Source organism: Hipposideros armiger, unplaced genomic scaffold, assembly GCF_001890085.2.
Source record: "Hipposideros armiger isolate ML-2016 unplaced genomic scaffold, ASM189008v1 scaffold_2229, whole genome shotgun sequence".
Taxonomy (NCBI): Eukaryota; Metazoa; Chordata; class Mammalia; order Chiroptera; family Hipposideridae; genus Hipposideros; species Hipposideros armiger.
The window spans coordinates 15707-34606 of NW_017733575.1; the positions used below are offsets into that span (position 1 = coordinate 15707).

An 18900-nucleotide genomic window follows, 5' to 3' on the forward strand; every position below is an offset into this window, starting at 1 on the left:
GGGTGTAAAGTGTATATATATCATTGTGGCTTTTATTTGCATTTCCCTAATGATAAGATTTGAACATCTTTTCATGTGTTTATTGGCCATTTGTGTTGGAAAAATGTCTATTCAGTTCCTTTGTCCACTTTTTAATCAGGTTGTTTTTCTTTTATTATTGAGTTGTCAGAGTTCTTTATATATTCTTGCTATTAAACTCTTATCAAATATATGATTTGCAAATATTTTATGAGTGGGTCATCTTTTCACTGTCTGGATCATGTTCTTTGAAGTACAAAAGTTTTTAACTATGACAATGCTAATGTATCACTTTTTCTTTGATGAAATTCAATTTATCTGTTTTTTCTTTGGTTGCTTGTGCTTTTGATGCCCTAGCTAGGCAACCACTGACTAACCCAAGGTCATGAATATCTGTGTATTCTCCTAAGAGTTTTAACGCTTACAATTAGGTCTTTGATCCAGTTTACTTACTTTGATGTGAGAAGTCCAAATTCATTCTTTTACCTGTGGATATCAAGTTGTCCCAGCAGAACCCCTTGTTGAAAAGACTGTTCTCTGCCCCCTCCCTCTTAAATTGTCTTAGCACTTTTGTCAAAAATCAAATGACCATAAATGTTGCAGTTTATTTCTGGACTCTCAATTCTGTTCCGCTGATCTGTATGTCTATCCTTATGCCAGTATCACACCCTGATTACAGTTTTGTATTATGTTTTGAAATTGCGAATATAAGCCCATCAAGTTTGTTCTTTTCAAGGCTGTTTTGGCTATTCTGAGTTCCTTGCATGTCCATGTGCATTTCAGAATTATCTTGTCAATTTCTACAAAAAAAGGCAGCACAAATCCTGGTAGGAATTCCATTCAATCTGTAGATCAATGTAGGGGCCTACACTTTTTTTTTTATAACTTCTCAGTACTTACCAAATTTTTCTACAATAGACTCATATGGTTTTGATAATCATGAAAATTAGGAGAAAAACAAGTCAGAAATGAAAAGTAAATCACAAAACCTCTGTAGACTTAAGTGTTTTACATAGCCCATTGCCATTAATCAGCTTAAATTAATAATGTCAATTGATTTCAACAGATACTAGGGGAAACCCTTAACTCTTAGGTTAGTTTCGAGAACTCAACCTAAAAGTTAAAAGAACTCATTTGCCCAACATACTGTGCTAACTAGAGATTATGGAAGTGAATTTACCATCAGGGAAATTATAAACAAGAAAGACTTGACATCATAAAGATCAAAGATTCTAACAGTGCCTACAAGTATAAAATGACCACAAAGAAAAGAAAGGGAGATGACTGAAGGTCTTCTAACTGAAAAGAAACCATAGTGAAGGGCGGCCACCACTGAAGATCCCACTATACTGTCCTTGGGATGATTAAGAGAAAGCAAAGTCTCTGAGCACAGAAATCTACAAACAAGGAACTACAGATAGCTGTGGCAGTCAGTTCTGGGAGATAGGAAAGCATTTAGCTAGATCAGCGGTTGGCAAACTGCTGCTCGCGAGCCACATGTGGCTCTTTGGGTACAGTACATGTGGCTCTGAAGTAAAATTGAAAATGAAAATAAAACTATCATAGTTTCACTTATAAAATTTTTAAAGGATATTATTCACATAATGGTGATTATGTAAAAATACATTTATGGCTCTCGAATCATTTTTAAATTGTTGTGAGGAACAGGCTGTCTCTTCCAGGGGTCAGCAAACTTTTGAGACAGAACGTACCCAAAGAGCCGCATGTGGCTTGCCAGCTGCAGTTTGCCAACCTCTGAGCTAGATCAAACTCTTGTTTTCCTGATTTTAATAAAACAAACATCCTCCCCTTTTTTAGTGCTAGCAACCAAACAATGTATTGGGTTGTCAGAAAAGTTATGAAGTGTTTTTGCAATGAAAAACATAGAAAAAATACGTCATGACTTTTCCAACAACCCAATAAGAGATTCAATTTAAAGTTAAATTCAGAACATGGTGGCCAAAGCGAGAAACTCCCGAGTTTGTACCAGGGAGTCAAGGCCACTATCTCGACACTCACCACTCTCTCCCTACCCACACTAGCTAAACCACTAGACTCCACACACACCTCTTTAATTCTATCCCCAAATACGGAGATGAGCAAACTTAAAATATATGCTTATTTTTCCCTCTTCTCCCTGGGGGTAAATTATGCGAGGGTGACGGTGGAGGGGGAGCAAGTGGGTAGTGACACTGTTTCCCATAAAAAATCATGAGGTACAGAATTCCCCTAATATAGATATGGAGTTCATGTGCTGGGCAGCCAAAAAGAACAAATACCCACTGTGCTTGGTTTTTACAATGACTACTATAATGATAGGGTGGGAATGCAATGTTAAGGGATAAATTGTAGTGTTGATAAGAACTGCAGTCTTACTCAGTACACTGAGGAAGTTCAACATGTTGTCCTCCAAGTGAAATAACTAAGTTCTTACACAGCCGTCATTTTGGGGATGGGAGGAGGATGTGGGGGAAGGCGGCTTCCATATCCCAGTGCATATAGTAAGATCTGATGCTTCTACAACACACTGTTTATCACAGAGTGTTAATAATCTGACAAAAGGGGGATACTAAAAATTCCAAGCAGTTTGAATGGGAAAACTGCACACTACTTATTTTAGAAAAAGAACCATGATTAAAACCCCAGTGGGTATATACCATGAAAAGCAAGACTTAGCAAAAAAACTAATAGAGGTACTATTGTGCCAGATAAAAGTGCTAATAAGATATTCACTGGCTGTGTTAATTACACACAGAAATAATAGATAACTTTGGGACAGGTACTGTGAAGAAATGCTTTGCATCTATCATTTAATGGCCAAATTGTGATTCAATTTAACTAAACTGTCCCTTCACATACTTCGGTATGTCACATTTCCTTAGCTGATTAATACAGCCTTGACCTATTCATCGATGGTATTTTACTGGTACTGATCTTATGATAAACACAAAATAGAAAGTCATATACATAGTCTATCTCCTGTTATTTTAATAAAGCCGTTTTTAGTTCAAGTAACAGAAACCCTGCACCTGCTTAACCAAAAAGGGGGAAACTGTTATTAGCTTACAGGACTATCTCCTGGAACATGTGGAGGAAGCACTCTTACTAGGGATTCTCTAGTAAGCCATTCTCTCAGCCTTATCAGTATCTCTCTGCAAGCTGCATTCACTTTCTACTGGGCTTCCCTTGCACACAGCTGCTTCTTCGCAGCTTTGTATGACTTCTCAGTTCATATCCTCCATCCCAACGTGGGTCAAGCGTGAGCCCCAAGACCAACATGCATTACCTGGGTCAAGTATTGTGAACATGGTTGTAGGGCCTTCCCCTGAGAGTTCAAGAGTAATTTTAGAGATTAGAAGGGAGTGGAAAGGATAGCCTGGAGAAAGAACTCCAGTAAAGATGTCTCCTCTGCTTTCATTAGGCAATAGGCTCCTGGAGGATGGTCCCCACTAAAAGAGTCACCCAAAAGAAATCACTGAGCTAGGCAGGTGGTTCTTCTATTGGATAAAGTCTAATCAAAACCTTCAATTTTCTTGGGATCTGCCTCCACGCCTTTAAAACCTCAACACAATGTGACCTTTGATGAATGTCCACACTGAAAGAAGTCCTCAGCCTCCTGAGCAGATGAAATACTTGGGGTAGGGGCAAGGTGGGATCAGATGAGTCTGAGTCATACGTCGTTTTCAGGGAAAAGGACACATGTAAATGTCAAGAAAATTCAAAAGCATTTACTATCCAATGGAATGAACCCAGTTAAAGGTATGTGATTACACACACTGCAGCCATTCACAAGAAAAAATGCTCAAACTGGATATTCATATCCTGCTTAGGGAGCTTTTAGAAACTACAGATTCCCAACAACTCATCCCAGATATCACAAATCAATCTCCAGGGACTGTGCTCATTCGTTTTTTTGTTTTGTTTTGTTTTTTAAAGCTTTCATTGGGGAATTGAGGGAGGGGTACAGCATTGGGGAATCGGGGAAGGGGAACAGACAAGCCACCGTCCCTTTGCTCCAGTCACAGAGGATGTCGCTTCACTGGCCCACGTTGGCACCATCACGGCATTCTTCTGGGGTGAGGCAGCTGCTTGCCAGCCATTGGACAGCAGCTCACGAAAGCTCACTCCCGCTGCTGGCCAGCCCCACTGCAGCCTACGCCATCACTGGCGACTCACCGGAACCCAGCTCCAGGTCGAGCCGCTGTTCACCATCTTTGCTGTAGAGGCGCAGTGTCACTGGCCCTCATATGTGGGATCCAAACCCGGGCCCTGCCGCTCATAGCTGGTGCCCCAAGCCAATTCCCAACCAACACGCCATTCGGCCAGCCCCTCACTCGTTTTTTAAATTCTCTAGATGATTCTGATGCACACACAGGTTTGGGAAACAGAAATGGAGTGAAGAAGAAACAGGAGTGCTACTGCGGATCAGTTATGAAGATGACCCAGGAAAAGGGAAAAAGGATTAGCAGAGGAGCACCAGTGGGGAAGAGATGAACAACATTTGACCGGATTACCTATCTGAGAAGCTCTCTCAAGAAAAGGCAGCAAAGCCACTTTAGTATTTAGCAATCGGACAGAGTAAGCAAGTGAGAGGGCGCTATAAAGAAACTGCGCAGGCGCTACTGATGCAGGCGCTGCTGATGCAGGCGCTGCTGATGAGTGGGACGATGCTGCAGGAGGCCGACGGATAGGCGAGGAATGATGCAACAATGGATGCTCAGAAGTTGGACATAAAGAACGAGGATATCTTTGCTCCAAGTAGAAGTGTATTGTCTGGTTAATAGGATGGTTTAATATAACATTTTGTATTCAGAATTCATTCTCTTGTATACTATGAACGTTTAAGAGAAAACAAGTGGAAAGTGACATAATATAAAATGAAGCATCACACTGTATCTACATGTTATTGGTTGTAAGAGAGCATCAAATAGGAGAGAGAAACATGCACTGGAGTGTGTGTTGGAAGAGGGAGAGGCATCACAGACACAAAGAATGGAATCATCAGTTCAGGTTTACAACTCTGACTTCCACAACAACAGACCAGGCTAATTTGGACTCAGGTTCTACCAACTTTTCCTAGGTGTATATAGGTATCTCTGTGGGAGAGCAGGATAGGAGGAAAAATAACCACCAAACCCAGGCTATGTTTTACTGAAAGGGACTTACCATTGTACCCTGTATGCCTACAGCAGACAGCACCTCTTATGGAATTGGAGTTCATAAAATCCGTCCCACCAAACTTGATATGCAGCCACCAGAAACTACCTACCTGCTCTTATTCTACGGGGCATTTGTCTTATACCTTCCTCAGGCTTAATAAGAAAAAAATGGGAAGGAGAGAGGGAGGAAAAAAGGAAAGGCAGGGGGAAAAAGGACTAGCCACCATTATATGTACTTATGATCAGAAATTTAAGCTGATTGTTAAAAACTGTTGCAGCTGTTCATCGTTTACAAGGCAAGTCTGTACTTTGCTCCAGTCTCACACTGGTAAGGCACTGTGTCAAAAAAAACGGCTGGCAACAGAGGGTGTGTACTCTGAGATAAGCAACGGAACACTCATGTGTGTGCCAATAACTAAGCATTAGTTTAAAAAATCAATTTCATTAAACACACTGTAAATTGTTTTTCTATGCAAGATAAATGTGCTGGCAGCAGAAGGGCAGTGATAAATATGATGATGAACCATCACCACCAACATACCACTAGCCCGGGAGATAGCTGTAACTATAGTTCTCAGTTCAAAGTGCTCTTACATTCAACATCTCATTTAAGCCTTCCAATAGCCCTCTGAATTAATCAGATTAGGAATCTCCCTCACTTTCCAGATAAGAAAATAAGGCTCAAAGCAAACTTATAACCACTTAAGAAGGCCAGCTAGGCAAAACAGAGCAATTAATTTAAAAGTTGTGCCATATTTCTCAGATTTCCATGGTGAAAGTAAGGCTAAAATACAAAACGCTAGTTAAGAAATGAGAATTCGATTAGCCAAGATGTTTTAGGTCAAAATCCCAGATGCAGCGCAACCACAAATTCTTATCTTTGTGGAATCATTCCCGTGGAGTTTCATAACTCCGCCTTCATGATGACGTCTAAATGGTTAACTAATTGGCTCAATACCAATTTCAGTTTGTATAAAATCCTTTTCCACTTTCATCCTATTACCTCATTTCATTTTACTCCAAAGGCAGCTAAGGTTCACTTCTAAGATAACACGCAGGTTAAGTAAAAACAGAGCCATGCCCTTCCAACTGCTACCACAATGCTCGCTCTACTGCAAACCCTTTCTGTAATGACATGCTGGGCAGAAGAAAAGCCCCTGGAGATACCATTCTGAACAACTGCACTGAACTATAATACCTCCACATCCAAAGCTCTTTTATCCAATAACTAACTGTAAGGCATGTTTAAAGTTTCCTTTGAAAACCTCTCTTCTTCTCTTTCTATATTCTTCTCACTTTGGTGGTCACAACACTTTCATGGATCCAAATATTACCTTTACTACAAATGATCACCAAATTTTTCGTCTGTACCTTCTACCTTTCTTGAACCACCCGAAGGAATCTCTCTATCTGGATGACTTGAAAACACCTTAAAAAAGTGTGTGTGTGTGTGTGTGTGTGTGTGTGTGTGTGTGTGTGTGTGTATTGCCAACAGCTCCTTCTAATTTTGTATTTCTGTAATGAGTACTGTATCTTCTTATCATTCTGGTGGGAAAGAGTTCCTTTTCAGCATAGTCCCCCTCCCCTACTTTACCTCAGAGCTATAGATTCTACCTTAATAAACCCTCTTCCATCTATGTCCTTCTCTACATTCTCAGTGTCATTCTTTATCCTAGATGGAATCCTTATTATCTGTCAACTAGGTTATCACTATAATCTCTTATATCTCATGAATCTACACTACTTGGCCATGAATCCTAACTCATCAACTTGTTTACAATTTGAACAAGTTAACTTCTATATGCCTCAGTTTCCCCTTCCAAAAAATGGAGATAACAGTATCCATACTCTCAAAGAGTCAATGTGGTAATAAAAAAATTAATACATGTAACCTGTTAAAAAGAATACCTGGCACATAATAAACACTCACTAGATGTTAGCCATTGCTACTATTTCCTAGGTTCCAGTCTCTTCCCCACCAGAGCAAACTCCACAAACATGAGGCTACTACCACTGTTACTGAAAATTTTAAGCTCACTCAAGAAGAAATAGTTAGCTAAAATAACTAATTTAAAAATTGAATTTGTAGTTAAAAACCTTCCCCAAAAGGAAAGTCCTGGCCCAGATTAATTCTACCAAACATTTAGAAAGTATACAAACTGTGGCAAACATCTTAGTAACTTCAATGAGTCAAGCCTTTGTGTAACCCCTGTGTGACCTGTCGTGGACAGAACCTGTGACCTGCTTCCAACAAATACAGATAATGAGGAAGTTATTCCCTTTATTAGGTTAGTTACATGGCATAGTAAAGGGATTTTGCAGATGTAATTTAAAAGTTCTCAATCAGATGATTCTGAGTTACTCAAAAGGGAAACTATCCTAGGTGGACATAACTCCATTAACTGAAAGCCTTTTAAAGAGAGACTGAGACCTTCCCTGGTGCCAGACAGATTCTCCCGCTGGCTTCAAGAAGTGCGCCAAGAGCCCTACAGTCACAAGGAACCGAATTCTCCCGACCACCACAGGAACCAGGCTAACACCCTGACTGCAGATTGGTGAGATGAGGAGCAGAGGACCCAGCTAAGCCATATGCAGACTCCTGACCCACAGAAACTGTGAACTAATAATCACATGTTGTTTTAAGCTGCTAAATTTGTGGTAATTTGTTATGCAACAATAGAAAATATGCCAATTCTATGCAAAGTCTTCCAAAAAATTAAAAAGAAAGAAATACTTCCCAACTCATTGGATGAGATCTGCATGACTCTTACATGACAAAACCAGACAAAGGCATTTATGAATATTTCTCATGAAAACATAAACAGAAAAACCAGAAAATGTGGTAAATCAAGTCCTCCAATATATAAAAAGGATAATACATCATGAACAAAGGGAGTTTACTCGAGGAATGCAGGGTTGTTTTAACATTCAAAATCAATGTAATTCACCAGATTAACAAATTTAAAGAAAAACCACATGATCATCTCAACAGATACAGAAAACACATATGAAAAAAAAATCCAACATCCATTTCTGATTTTTAAAAAAATCTCTGCAAAGTAGTAATAGAAGGAAACTTTTCTTCTTCAACCTGATAAAGAATATCTACAAAAAACCTACAGCTAATGTTAATTATACTTAATGGTGAAAGGTTACATGTTTCTCCCCAAAAGGTTGAGGAGGAAGGTCTGCTTTCACCCCTTTCAATAATGTATTGGAGGTACAATGAGGCAAAAACTAAAAGATGTACACATTGGAAAGGATAGGTAAAACAATCTTCATTTACAGTTAACATGAGCCTCTGGGTAGAAAATCCTACAGAATTTAACAAAAAAGGAATCCTCTCCACCCTAAGTCTTACTAGAAGAGTGAATCTGGCAAGGTAACAGGATATAAAGGCAATATGCAAATAAATGAATGAATGAATGAACTTAGCAGTTTTACCAAATACACTGTCAATACACAAAAATCATTTCTTTTTCATAGTATATTAGCAGCAAACGAAAATAATACCATTTACAAGAGCACTAAACATGAAACATTTATAGCTAAATTAGACTAAATCAGTGCAAGAACTACATTACACACTGAAATATAAAACATGTTGCTAAGAGAAATTAAAGTCCTAAAAAAATAGAGAGAGATAATATGGTCATGGACTTGAACATTAAGATGTCAATTCTCTCCAACTTGTCCTATAGATTCAATAGATCAATTTTGACAAGCTGACTCTGAAGCTTGTAAGAAAATGCAAAGCATCTAAAATAGCCAAAACACTCTGAACAAAATAACATTGCATAACCTAAACAGCTGACCTAAGAATAGATATATATAGGTCAATAGAACAGAATAGTCCAGAAATGAATCCATATACCAGGGTGCCAAAAAATGTATGAACACATGACTTGTGTTCATCTTTTGTTATCAGTATATATTGCGTATTACAATTTTAATACAGTTTTTTCCTTTCTTAAAATGTGTACACATTTTTTTGGCACCCTCTATATATAGAGTCATCTGATCCCCAACAACTACCTTTTCAATAAATGATGCTAAAACAGTTACATATCCTTACGTAAGAAAAAGAACCCCAATCCTTAACTCAAACCATACACAATAATCACCTCAAAGTGTACAGACCTATTGGTAAAACCTAAAATATAAAACTCCAAGAAGAAACCGTAGGAGAAAAATCTTTGTGACTTTGAGGTAAGCAATGATTTCTTAGATAGGACTCAAAAAGAATTAATTACAAAAGAAAAAATTGACAGATGGAACTTAAATCAAAATATAAAACATTTGCTTATTTAAAGACACTTAAAAATGAAAAGGCAAGACACATACTAGAAAAAAATATTTACAAAACATGTATCTGATAAAAGACAATATCCAAAATACATAAAGAGGGCCGGGCGAGTGGTGCGTTGGTTAAGAGCTGGCTTGGGACGCCAGAGGGCCCCGGTTCGGATCCCACATATGAGGGCCAGTNACAGCTAAGATGCTGAACAACAGCTCAACCTGGGCCTGGGCTGCCATGAGTCGCTGGCGACGGAGTAGGCTGTAGTCCCTGCTGCAGTGGGTTGCCATGGGCTACTGTGTAGCCAGCAACCAGCGTGAGCAACCAGCAACCAGTGTGAGTGGCCAGCAGCCACTGTGAGCAGCCGTCCAGAAGCCAGCGACTGATCTGCCTCACCCAGGAAGAGCGCAATGATGGTGCCAACTTGGGCCAGTGAAGCAACGTCCCCCACAACTAGACTGAAGAACAAAAGGACAGCAATTTGTCTGTTCCCCTTCCCCGATCCCCCAACGCTGTTCCCATCCCCCAATTCCCCAATAAAAATCTTAAAACAAAAACAAAAACATAAAGAATTGTTACATCCTTGATAATAAAAAGATGACATTTTTTTTAATGGGCAAAAAATTTGAACAGACACTTTACCACATGGCTGCTGGCAAAGCAAAATGTATGGTAGTTTCATATAAAGTTACCTAAGAGAAATGAAAACATGTCCACACCAATATTTGTAATTGAATGTTAGTAATAGTAATAATACTTATAACAGCCAAAAGCTGGAAACAATCCTAACATCCATCACTAAGTAAATGAATAAATAGTGGTATATCCATACAATGAAATTCTATGCAGCAATAAAGGAAATCACTCATATACACAACAACATACATAGATGGATTTCAAAATCATTATGCTAAGTGAAAGAAGTCAAACACAAAAAGCGTGTTGTATGATTCCATTTATAATAAATTCTAGAAAAGGCAAAATTATGGCTCTGGAAAGCAGCTCAGTTGTTGCCAGGGGCTTGAGGATTAACTACAAAAAAGGACAGAGTAAATTTTCTGGAGTGGTAAAAATGTTCTGTATCCTGATTATGGTATGGTCACACTACTGTATACATTCTAAAACTCATTGAATTGTGTTCAACTTTCTGTTCACATTTTTCTGTGATCAACTCATTTTACTTTATTCTACCATTATTTTGAAATGTTTATCATCCCAGGTAAAACCATATTAAACTAAGGATCGTTTAAATTTCTAAAACTAGATTTAATCTTTGAAAATTCATTTTTCAAGTATCAACTAATTCATATTTATTCACCTGTACCTAAATGTGAAAGAAGCAGAAATACAGTCTTATCCTCAGTATTCCCAGGCTCTATTACTTGCAAAGCTGGCAAACTCTGCAGGGAAGGCATAAAAAGTGCCACAATCTGGATGCCTCCTGCCCCCATCAGTACACCTCACCCTAGCCAGTTCTTCAAGGGCTGAAAATCCATTCATTTTTTTCATTCATTCAGGTATTCGCAGAGCACCAGCTATGTTCCAAATACCAGACTTATTGCAACATTATTTGCGCAATGATAATGAAGAGCTACGGGGAAAAATAAAGCAGAATGGGGGAAAGAGGCATGTGTGAAGGAGACTGGTGTTTTATAGTGAGGTTAGGGAGGCCTCACTGACAACTGGAATGACAAAGTTGCCATTTACCAAAACGGTGAAGGCTGCAAGAAAAGCAAGATCAAGAAAGTGGGTTTGGATATGCTATGTTTGAAATGCCCATACTCACTGTTCAAAAGTTTTTATAACCTAATCTCCAGGTCCCCTCTCTCCTTGGAGGTCAGAGGGTGGAGCTGAAACTTCCCACCCTCTAATCCTGTTTGGTTTTTGGTGACCAGCACCTACCCTGAAACTATCTAGGGGCCCCACCCTGAGCCACCTCATTAGCATAAATTCAGGTGTGGCCAAACAGAGCCTGCTATAAATAACAAAAGATGCTTCTATCACTCAGGAAATCCCAAGGGTTTAAGGAGCTCTGGGTCAGAAACATGGGACAAACATCAAATATATATTTTTATTATCCCATGGAGATGAACTCAGTGCTTTCTGACTGCTCTCAGAGCCACAGGCAAAGAAAAAGCATGTTTAGTACAGCAAAGGGATAGAGTCAATAATATTGTAATAACTATGTATGGTGCTGGGTGAGTACTAGACTTATGGTGGGGGGAGCACTTCTTTAGTTACATAAATGTATAACCACTAGGCTGTACTGAAACATAATATTGAATGTCAAATGTAATTAAAAATTAAAATAAAAGCATAAACTACATTTTGAAAATAAAAAAAGTGTTTGTTTGAAAGGACAGTGATAACAGGGAATAAGTATACACACCCAAGTTGATGAATTTCATGTAAAAGTATAGTGTATCTGATGCAGGGCCTGGTTGGGACCCCTCGAAACATCCATGGACTTACCTTTCCTTGACCTATAGCCTAAGACTAGATCATCCCCCTGCATCTTAAACTTGAAATGACCCGGTCCCATCCAGTTCCATTTTAGAAAACTACCCTGAAACTTATGATTAATACCCTTAGGCTTATTGATCACAATCTCAATGGTGTAGCATTCTTTCCAGACTAACCCCATCATTGTTCCTGGGTTGCTGATGATGCTAACAGGGAGCCCGGTTGCCAGGGGGAAGGCTATATGCAGAACCCTCCCAGAATCCTCAAGTAGCCTCTGGAGAAAAGCCCCGATTTTCCTTAAATACCCTAAACCAGTCTGAGAATGTTAAGGCAGTTTTGGGAGGTGTTAACCTAACCTGCTGCCTTCTCAGACCACCGGTGGCTCTGATAATAAGCACTTATTCTGTGACCTAACTCCTGTGTCGGCCTATTGGCTGAGCAGCACAGGCAGCACGAGCCCCGACTCAGTTGGCCTCCGCTTCATACCCACATTAGTAGACCTTTTCTTGGACTCTTGCAATATGTTATTGAAAATAATGACTAAGCTGTATTCTCTTACAGAATTTGTTGTTTAGTGGTAGAACCTGATTTTAGTTATCTCTCTTTCTCAGAACCATGCTTACAAGAGATGCTCCAATATTTGGGAGATGAATGGATTTATGACATATGGCCCTAAGATTGGGAATGAATAAGAAAGATAAAATAATGTCTATTGTTTCGTGCACAAACAGAAAACAAGGAGTTGTGTTAAGGAAAGATTCTGAGCTCTACGAAACCCCAGAAATAGGAGGAGAATAGTGTATGGCCCAGGTTTTACTAGAGTTACTTTGTAAGAGTGTCTTCCCTACTGGACTATAAGGTCCTCAAGAGCAGGCATTAGGCATTATTAATTTTTGGACATCCTTGGCCACCACCACAGCACCTGAACATAAGAGTTCATTTAGTACTGTATTAAGTAATACAAGCATTATTCATCCTGAAACAACGCTGGTTTGTACCACACTTAAGACTTATGTGATGGGAATTTAATAATTTATATTGAGGGATTTTTCTTCATTCCCTCTTAAAATGTATGAAGACCTATTATACGCCAGGCACTACTCTAGAATCCAGGGATAGAGCAATGAACAAGCCAAACAAGGTCCCTGCCTTTGTGGACCTTAGACTCTAAATGGGGAAACAGACACATGAAATAGCTTGTCAGAGCGTGAGAAGTGCTCTGAAAACTAAGGTTAAATGAAATAAAGAGTGACTGCATGGACTACTCTAGGTGGTCAGGGTAGGTCTCTCTGAGACAACAGCTCATGTGAATGAAGAGAGGAACCAGCCATGTGAAGAGCTAAAGGAAGAATGAGGAGAGTACAAGGTGGGCCTGTTGGTAGAATGTTGCNTGCTTCTGGATTGAGCTCTAACTATGCACATGTGATGGCTGGAGTGGAGGCAGCCATCCTGCAATCATGCAGCAGTGACACCACCATTCCGTGAAAGGCAAAGTACAGATGTAGTGGCTTCTGAGTCACTGATGACAATTTTGGGCCACCTAACCACTTCTGGACCTCCCATCTCTCAAATCTTTAAACATTAAATGTGAGATTTCTTTGTATTTTAAACTACTCTTGGCAGGGTTTTCTGTTACTTCAGCCAAACACATATCTGAATGACACAGCCTTCAAGTCTCAGTGGAAAATCCTCTGCCCTCAACTAGTTCCCCAGCAGAATTGGGTCTCTGCCCCTGTCCTCCTACCCTTCACTCATGAAAGCAGCTCATGAGCTGTGGTGCTCTGGCTGGCTGGCTGACTTGTCCATCTTTGGTCTGTGAATAGTCCTAGGGCAGGCCTCTGCCTTTTCTGCTCTGCGCACTCTGAGCCTGCATACAATGGGCCTTCAGGACACCTGAGGGACATCACCACACACATGCACCCAATGGCCAGAATCTTTCAGACATCCCAAAGCCTATTGATTCACTGTGGCCCTAAAAATTGCTTCCAGACCCCAGGGGTTTCTACGCCATCTTCAGCAGAGTTTCTTCTTCTGTGTGCTCTGGCCTTGGCTGGCTGGCTGGCCCAGTGGGTGCCTCTCTGATCTCATGAGCCCTAGCTCAGTGCTACAGGAAGGGCATGGAAGTGGAAAGCAGCAAGGGTGCGGAGAAGGGCCCCAGGAACAACAGTCCAGACTCTGAAGTTTCACTCAGGTGGAGGTGAGGGTGGACCTGCCGTGAAGGCAACCTCTCTTCTTGTCCCCCAGGGAACCCAGGCCATCCTCGGGACCCAGGCTGTCCTCCAAGTTCACCAGTTATTTTAGGTTAAGTGCTTCTTAAGGCCACACACATGCCAGGCCTTAAGATTTGAACCCTGTGCAGAGAACACTAGGGCAGTTTGCACACCTCCATGGCCTGCTGGACCCAGTCCTTCATACTGCTTATACTTCGTGCACTGCTCCCTGCTGTAGCTGTTCACATCAGCCTCTAACCAAACCCCCTCACCATGTGGCCGGCCTGCCTGGAGCTCAGATTTTCGAGCTCAGCATTTAGAATGCAGGGAGAAAGGCTTGACCTTTCCAGAGTATTTGTCTGTAGCCCTACATTGGCCATCCACCATTTAACCATTATTTGGCTTAAAATAAGGGTCAAGGATCTCCTTAGCCACTCCCAGACTGCCCTGGCTGTGGGCTGAGGAAGAGGCTGGAGTCACACCATTAGGATGTCCACCATGGAAGGATTTTATGATGTTTGTTCCCTCTGGGGTTGCATAACTGCTGCTGAGGCTTTTGGTGCTATAGGTGGAGGGGGACGCCCCAGGGCCACGCTCAGGGGCTGAGCTGGGGGTGGCAGTCTTCAATACTGGGCTCAGTTGGTGAGTTATGGTTCCCGACTCTGGCCTATATAGGCAGGTGTTCCTCAACTCTGGGCATGGCTGAGGAGGGCTGGTCTTCAACTCAAGGCTGGTTTGGGGAATGCTGATGTTTGATTCCGGGATAAGTGTGGGAGTGGTATTGCTCGATTGCAGGGTAACTGGAGAACTGACAGGCTCGTTGGCCTTCTGGCTGAAACTTGCAGGTTGGCGAAGGCCTGGGGCTGTTAAAGATAGAGCAACAGAGGGCCTTACTTTGATGGAGTGGCCCTTTATTTGGGATTTTGGTGCTGAGGATTAGGTGCGTGGCCATCAGTCTGTTGTAACTCCTGCGTGTCACTGAATCCTCAATATACTCCTGCTCAAACCCCACTGTCATCATCTTCTTGGTCACCCAGGGGTCCATGTTGTCACAGGGTGGCTCAGTGTACGGCCTGAGTTCCTCCTTTTGGCCCAGGTTTAGCCATTGGTCCTTCATCAGGTTTTCTTGCATGCCTCCGTTGCTGGGGTTGACAGTCATCAGGAAGCACTCATAGGACATGGAAGAGACCACATGGAGGCGCCCTCTCAGGACCCGCTGCAGGAGCTTAAAGAAGCATCTTCCCATCAACGGCAGGGTCCCAGTGACCATCCTATAGAGCAGCACTCCCAGGCTCCACACGGCTCTTCCAGGGCCGTCAGTTTTGGCCCAGGAAGAGATCTGGGGCAACATAAGAGTGGTTCCTGCAGACCTTGCTCGGCTTATGGCTTGGCTGGTCAATTCCTTCCTGAGGCAAAAGCCTATCAGTTTTAGTTCAGTTCTGAATCCAGAAGCACTTTCCCTAGCTTCAGGTCCCTGTGCATGACACCCCTCTGGTGGCAGTATTGCACTGTGGAGACCAGCTTCTGGAACATACCTTGGGCCTCGCTCTTGCTCAGACGGCCGTGGCGTTTCAGATAACGGTGCATGTCCACTCCGCGCATGTGCTCCATAACCAGGAACAGTCTTTGTTTTGTTTCTATCACTTCAAATAATTTCACAATGTTTGGGTGGTTCAACACGCTCATGCAGTGAACTTCTGTCTGCAGGAGCCCTATTCACGCATGGCGTGGACAGCCACCTCTGTCCCAGTGAGAATGTGCCAGGCCAACCTCACCTTAGCAAAGNAAAAAAAAAAATCACAAAGATATGGTTTTCCTTACTTTAAGAATCCTAAACATCAACTAGCCCCAAATTATGTTATCACAGGCAGAAAATTAAGAAGGTCTTTTCAATTGTTTTATCATCAGAAAATAAAGACTGCTGTAAATTAGAAACTTTATTCTGGTGCCTCAGTAAAGCAAGAAAATTAAAACTATACATAGAAGTATATAGGGGAGTATTTGAGATCTTGTTCCCCGGCATATGTCAGTTTAGTTCAAATAAACTTTAAATTAAAAAAAAGTGTGTGTGTGTGTGTGTGTGTGTGTGTGTGTGTATAGTGTATGTATATATATATGTGTGTGTATATATATATATACACACACAATTACATATATACACATACAAGTATATAAATACAAATCCATATATATGCATATGCACAAAGGCACACATATCTTCTCCAAATACAATTCTGATGTTGAGCATTTAGTACATTAATCATATGAGTAGTATTTATTTTGAATTCTGACCAATCATTGCATCAACCTGAACCCATACTTTAATATTGCAATTATGAAAAATTCACTGACATCTGGTTCTAAATACTTCCCAAATTTTCACAATTGCTCAGCACTCTAAGAAACTTGTGGTTATCAGTTACTGTGTATAAAGAAATCAAAAAGATCTAAAATTGAGCTAATATTACCTTGAGAAGAAAGTTTTATGCCCTCTCATTCCAAGAAGGAAAAAACCCCTCAGCAAACAAAATAGCACCATTATCACAGAACCAACAATTGGGTTACCTGACCCTGGAAATTTAATATAGCCAGTGTTTTTAAGTTCTACCTAGTCTTAATATTTATGTTTTGAATTTAGTTGAAGCCTGAACTCCCAGTAAACAAACAATTTCACGTGTGTTTCAACCCCAACTCTGACCCTTGCCTTGATTAAACGAAGGTAATGAAACCTCTCATTATCATTAGGGTCAGAATCTGTAAAAAAGAAAAGAGTAACCAATCACTTCACCTTCGAATACAGGCCAAGGTTAAAATCTGGGCAGACTGTGGTAAGAATGGCAATCAAGAGCAGACGCTGCCGGTGAAGCAATATCTGGTTTAACCTCGAGTCATGATGCCCAGCCCTGGATCCTGTTCTTTCCCTCTCCAGGATGCCAGAGGGCCTGCCATGGGTCAAGGGTACGTCTCCTCTGAGCTCACTCCTGAGAGGTAAGTGGGCAGGTAATAGGTAAAATGCTTTTAAGACACTAGTCCATCCACGCCTTAATTTTTTTCAACCAGACAAAATAAGCAAGTCAGCAACACGAGTCGACCTGGCATGTGTCCAGCAGCGTGCAACTGCCCCACGGCTGATGCCACACTCACCGCACACCATCAGGAGCAGGACGATCAGCAGCGTGGCCACGAACACCAGCAGGGTCAGCCCGACGTTGTGCCACATCTTGGGGGTTGAGGGGCGGCCGGCTTAGAGTGGCTGGACCGTGGGCGCCGGCGGACCGGCGGGCGGGTGAGCGGGCTGGCTGCGCGTCCCGGGATTCAGCGGCGGGAGCCGGGCGCGGAAGGGCGCTGGGGCGGCATGGGCGACGGGCGCCCCTCGGCAGCGCCCCCAGGGGGCGGGGCGGCGCGGGGCGGGCACCACCGACGGACGGACCGACCGACCCTCCTTCTGCCCCGGGCCGACTGAGCGCGGGCGGATACGGGCCGCGGGGCGCCCCTACCCCCTCATCGCTCCGGAGAGCCTAGGACGCGGCGCCGGGAGACCCCTGCGGCGGCCGGATGCGCTACCATGGCGGACACCACACTCCTGTGTATAGAAAAGAGGACGAGCACAGGGACGCGCGGCGACCACACGGCCCTCGTCGCCGCCCGCCCTAGGATCCCTCGGCTCTCGCAAACTGCAGATAACGTCTTCTGGCAGCCGCAGCTGCTGCTTCCCAGGCCCCCTCCCCCTGCGGCAGCTCTTTACCGAGAGCCCCCACCGCTCTCCTCCTCCGCGGTGCGGGGGCAGTTGGGAGATGGAGTCCAGAGCCCAGTGGAGGCTTCAGGGAACCACCCCTCAGGTACTACAACTCCCAGAATGCACCACCAATTTGGCTGCTTTGCTTCGCCCTCCCTCTCGCCCCCTCTGCCTTTGGATTTTCTCAAGCCTCAACCTCTGTCTACCGACTGTTGGTTTCGTGTTCTCGGAACCCGTGCAGTTGCCTGTGCCAAAGCGCCAGAGGGTTTTCAACCATTACTCCACAAAGAAAGTCATTTTGTTTAAAACCATGATAGACGAAGCACGAAGAGGAAAGAAAGGGGTGGCAGCTGCCTGAAAAACTAGTTGCTTGTGAACCTAGCCCTATAGCTGAGATAGAAGGTTGTATACTTGGGACTTCTGAGGAAGTACCCACATCCCTACCAAAGAAACCCATCAAAGGCATGGAGTCTCCATTTCCACTTGTAACAGATATTGTTCAATGTTTTCATAGGTGATGTTTTTCAGAAAAGGCCCAAGGGGACATCAGCTTTGTCCTTAATTCACCTGAGTTGTCAATTTAACCCACTGCTTCCTTGAGACCAAGCGGCAGATGACCCACAGCTGAAGATTTTGCTGCACTGGCTTGAACAAACCACTGTGAAACAAGACACTTAAATAATCTCAAGTACTCTATCTCTACTTGAAATTAAAACTCCTCAATTATGTCAGATTACATTCATTCGAAAGGTGTCCCCAAAAGAGGAGAGAATAAATGTGTAGCTCTTTTAGAAGGAACCAGATATAGCCTGCATGTTTTCCTGTTACTCTGTTGCTCTCTACCTTTCCATTCCTCTACAAATTCCTTCACCCTGTCATCTCTCCAAAAACAAGCAAACAAAATCTATGCAGCAATCCCTTGATATAATAAATATATCCTGGCCTTACTCTGTGAACTGTATTCCCTAAGCAGCAGTATTATGGACAAGTATACTATATATGAAAATATTAAGAGAT

The 18900-nt window shown here is 42.2% G+C and overlaps 1 protein-coding gene across 1 annotated transcript in view; it reads right to left on the reverse strand.

The window, feature by feature from the left end:
* The window catches only part of SMIM13 (small integral membrane protein 13), a 28399-nt gene extending 10524 nt beyond the window's left edge, over nucleotides 1-17875 (reverse strand). The window contains exon 1 of the mRNA XM_019634920.1: nucleotides 17292-17875. Within this exon, the coding sequence (XP_019490465.1) occupies nucleotides 17292-17367 (76 nt within the window). The 5' untranslated portion in view covers nucleotides 17368-17875. The remainder of the gene's footprint in view (nucleotides 1-17291) is intronic.
* Between the last annotated feature and the right edge of the window lie 1025 nt (nucleotides 17876-18900).